General features: G+C 55.6%; 1 protein-coding gene across 1 annotated transcript; it reads right to left on the bottom strand.

Moving 5' to 3' along the window:
• Positions 1-341: 341 nt before the first annotated feature.
• SOX17 (SRY-box transcription factor 17) lies at positions 342-2839 on the bottom strand. Its single transcript, XM_036878905.2, has 2 exons — positions 2228-2839; positions 342-1621 (listed from the first exon to the last, which is right to left on the bottom strand). Exons 1-2 carry the CDS (start codon positions 2787-2789, stop codon positions 714-716), a joined length of 1470 nt encoding a protein of 489 aa, XP_036734800.2. The 5' UTR covers positions 2790-2839; the 3' UTR covers positions 342-713.
• Between the last annotated feature and the right edge of the window lie 995 nt (positions 2840-3834).

Raw genomic sequence — 3834 nt, 5'->3', positions numbered from 1 at the left:
TCAAGATTCAATTAGAAAACCAGAGTAACTTGGATGTTCTCCTCTGGTCAAAGAGATATGCTAAAGCTGAAAATATTAGTGCAAAAATTAACCATTACTTTTTAAAGACTAAGATCACTTCAACTGTGCAATGTAGGTTTTAGTTTTTTTTCCAGCAAAAGCAAAAACTTAAGCTATCCTAATGTTCAATCTCCTCATTTAGGTCTACTATTATAAGAGAATGAAAACTGCAGTAACCATATATAAAGTATCACCCCTGAAATATTTCTAATCCTATTAACACTTATCATCAATCTCAAAAAAGTGGCTTTTGTGACAGAGGCACTAGCAAAAATGAAAAGTAGGATTCCAGATTTTATTTTTTTAAAGATTGAGAAAACACACTTGGGATAAAATTTCTTTGATCAATAAATTTTCAGGAAATGGAACAAGTTGTTCTGGGACACAGTCAAAACTGGTAAACGTGAACCTGGAAATGGCCTTTTGACAATTCTTCTGTTGGAAATAAGTGAGCAAATTTTAAAGCACAACCTCACATTTTTCTCCCCCCAAGTGTTCAAGAGGCAGACAAAATAAATTACCATAAATTATATGCCAAGGCAACTTATAAACAAAACAAAACAACATGAGGCTGAGGATTTCCTAAACTCCTCCAGGAAGTGTGTAACACTGTTTGCGCTTCTGGCCTGCAGGCTGGATGGGGTCGAGGCCTGTCAAACATCAGGATAACTGCAGTAATACACCGCAGAGCTGGCATCGGAAACCACCGAGGAAATGCCCCCGTGGCTGTCTGGGAGATTCACACTAGAGTCGTGTCCCTGATAGGGGAGGCCCATCTCGGGCTTGCACACAAAGTGCAGATACTGTTCAAATTCCGTGCGGTCCACCTCCCCGAGGAGCTCGGCGGGATGGTTCGGGTCCGCCGCATCCCGGCAGGGCAGCGCCTCGGGAGGGGGCGACGGCTGCCCCGGACCCGGCGGGTGCTGCGGCGGCTGCATCTGGAAGCTGCGCCCGCCGGCAGCCGGCGAGCCCACCGCGCCGTAGTACATGTGCAGGGCGCTGGGGGGCGCCAGGAGGCCCGGCATCACGGTACCCGGCTCCGGGCCGAGCCGCGGGTGCAGGGGGCCGACGGGCGGCTCTGGGGGCCCCGCATAGTCCGAAGCCTGGGCGTAGCTGTAGGGGCCGGCGGCGGGACAGTCCCCGGGAAGCGGCGCAGCGAAGAACGTGGGATCGGGCTCCATGCCGTCCAAAGGGGAAGTGTCGGGCGTGGGCAGCGGGTAGCCGTCCAGCGGGGGCGCGCCCAGTCCCTGGCAGTCGCGGTAGTGGCCGCCCATGTGCGGAGGCAGCAGCGGAGGACCCGCGGGGAAGCCCTGCTCGGGGTAGGGCAGGCCCAGGCCGTCCATGGCTACGCGGCCGCCCTCGGGGACCAGCGCGGCCGCCTGCGTCTCGGCGAGGCCGTGCAGGAAGCCGCCCTCCACCCGTTTCAGTCGCTTCACCTGCTTGCGACGCCGCGGCCGGTACTTGTAGTTTGGGTGGTCCTGCATATGCTGCACGCGCAGCCGCTCGGCCTCCTCCACGAAGGGCCGCTTTTCCGCCAGCGTCAGTGCTTTCCACGACTTGCCTGTACGGGCGCGGAAAGGTGGAGAGGGCGCGGACCTTACTATCTGAGCTCCTGCTCTCAGGCTCCCACCAGATCCCACCTCTCCCCTCCTACTTGGATTGTGCAACTGGAGCGGGAAAAGGGTCAAGTTAAAGAGTGAAAGCGTGGGACTTGGTTGGCCCGAAGGAGTCCGATCACTTAGGTTAGGATGAGGCCCAGAGCCCGCCACGGGCATCCCTCCCTACTTTGAGCTTTCTGGAAGCGGCTTCCTCGCACCCCCACTCCCGGTCGTTCCAGGAATTGAAAACTTCCCACACCCGGTAACCTGACACGACCAACCCGGCTCCGCGCCGCCGCTCAGGGAAGGCACCTCCCCAGAGCCGCTGCACCCGCGAGCCCGTCACCCGGGCGATCCGGCACTAAGGACCAAGGCCTAAGGCCTGTTAGGAGATTCGGGAGAGTTAGGAGATTCGGGAGAGCGGGAAGCGGGAGGAGAGCCGAGGACCCCAGGGAAGGACGTGGCCGCAGTACACCGCTGGCCTCGAATGCAAGGCCCCCACGCACCCTTTAGGCTCAAAGAGGCGGCTTCGCGACGTTCCCAGCCCTGGGCACCGAGCTCGCACTCACCCAGCATCTTGCTCAGCTCGGCGTTGTGCAGGTCCGGGTTCTGCTGCGCCAGGCGCTTGCGCTCGTCCTTAGCCCACACCATGAAGGCGTTCATCGGCCGCCGGATGCGAGACTCGCCCTTGGCTCGGCCCGCGGCCCCGGCCGGCGCCCCGCTGCTCGCCGCCGCCTCGCCCTTCACCTTCATGTCCCCGAGGGGGCTCAGCGCCTCGACCCAGGGGCAGGGGCCCAGCCCGGCCATCGTCGCAGGCAGCGCGCTCCGGGGCTGGCTCTGGTCGTCACTGGCGTACCCCGCATCCGGGCTGCTCATGGCGCTCCAGCCCGACCCCGCGCCCCACAGCCTGCGCGGAGCACACCGCCTCCCCCGGAGCGGGGGGAGAGGGTGGGAGCGAGGACGGGAAGAGCTCGGCGGGCTGCCTGCGTCCCCTGGCCCGAACCTGCTGGCCACAATCCGCGCCAGCGCCCAGCCGGTCCAGTGACACTGCGGGCGCCCCCCGACCGCAGGGCCTTTTCTGCACACATGCGGCCAATGGAGCGGCGGGGGCGGGGCGGGCCGGGCGGACATCGTTAAGCTCACGCCCAGCCCGCCGCAGAGTCCCAAGTTCCAGCTCGACCCCACGCCCGCCTTTTCCCCTCCCCTGGCCCTGCGCCCAGGGCTACACCTGCCCAGGGAAAACTGGCTGGAGCCGGGATTTGGCGCCGTGTCCACTCCGAACCGGAGAGGGGGAGTCCTGAAAAGGCTTCTGGGGTACTGACAGTACCGCTGGATAGAATTACTTGGCCACTGTAGTTTGAATGAGCAAACTAAGCACCCATTCTTTATTACAGAGGCTAAGGGTGGTGCGTGACTTCGCTTTCTTCCAAGGAACCTCAACGGTGTTTTCTTCCATGTGTTTTATTTAGTACAACAGACAATAATAAAATGCTCTGTCCGAGGAAAAAAATCTAATTTCTAAAACAAAATTCAATGCGGAATGATGTTCTGTAACCAGTGTCCCATCATCCTGAATAATTTAAAACTTTTATACATAAGATAAACCAACCCTTAAAAATTTGTACGTAAAATATAAAATAAACATTAACAAAATTTTCTCATAGTGTTCAGAAAGAGGCGAGATTTAGTTTGATTTTTAAAATCCATTAAACACAGCAGCAATGTTTATATAAATACCCATCTATGAGGAAAGAGCAACTCTTCTGAGCAGCAAAATGACTGTAGCTATTAGGGTCACTTAAAGGTGGTTACCCTCGCGCAGGTAATTAGGGGACTTTACACATTTCTCTAGAATGGAATGAACATCTGAATGACAAGCTATCAGTGTTTAAATCTGAGAAACCTTTATAGTGAGATTTTTAAACAAGCCCTTAAATTGCACTTATATTTGGCACAGCATGCCTGACACTGTTTAGAGCCTTCCAAATGCTAGCAAACTAGCTTATCCTTAAAACCCTATGCAGTAGACAGACACTATTAAATCTTACAGGAGAGGAAACAGGCACAGAGAAGTTAAGGAATTTGCCGAGATCACAGCATTGTGGAGTAAAATTCACCTCCAGTAGTATGCCTTCAGACTTGGAGCTCTTAATTACTAAGCCATGCTGTTGTGTTC

This window comes from Manis pentadactyla, chromosome 3, assembly GCF_030020395.1.
Source record: "Manis pentadactyla isolate mManPen7 chromosome 3, mManPen7.hap1, whole genome shotgun sequence".
Classification (NCBI taxonomy): Eukaryota; Metazoa; Chordata; class Mammalia; order Pholidota; family Manidae; genus Manis; species Manis pentadactyla.
Note: the sequence above shows the minus strand (reverse complement) of the source record. Positions and strands in the feature narration are given on the sequence as shown.

Bases quoted from the DNA above. Each gene is read 5' to 3' on its own strand.
- SOX17 (XM_036878905.2), bottom strand. From the start codon at position 2,789: ATGTCCGCCCGGCCCGCCCCGCCCCCGCCGCTCCATTGGCCGCATGTG. The intron at 1,622-2,227 runs GTGAGTGCGAGC...GCGCCCGTACAG, and splicing joins CGAGCTGAGCAAGATGCTGG to GCAAGTCGTGGAAAGCACTG.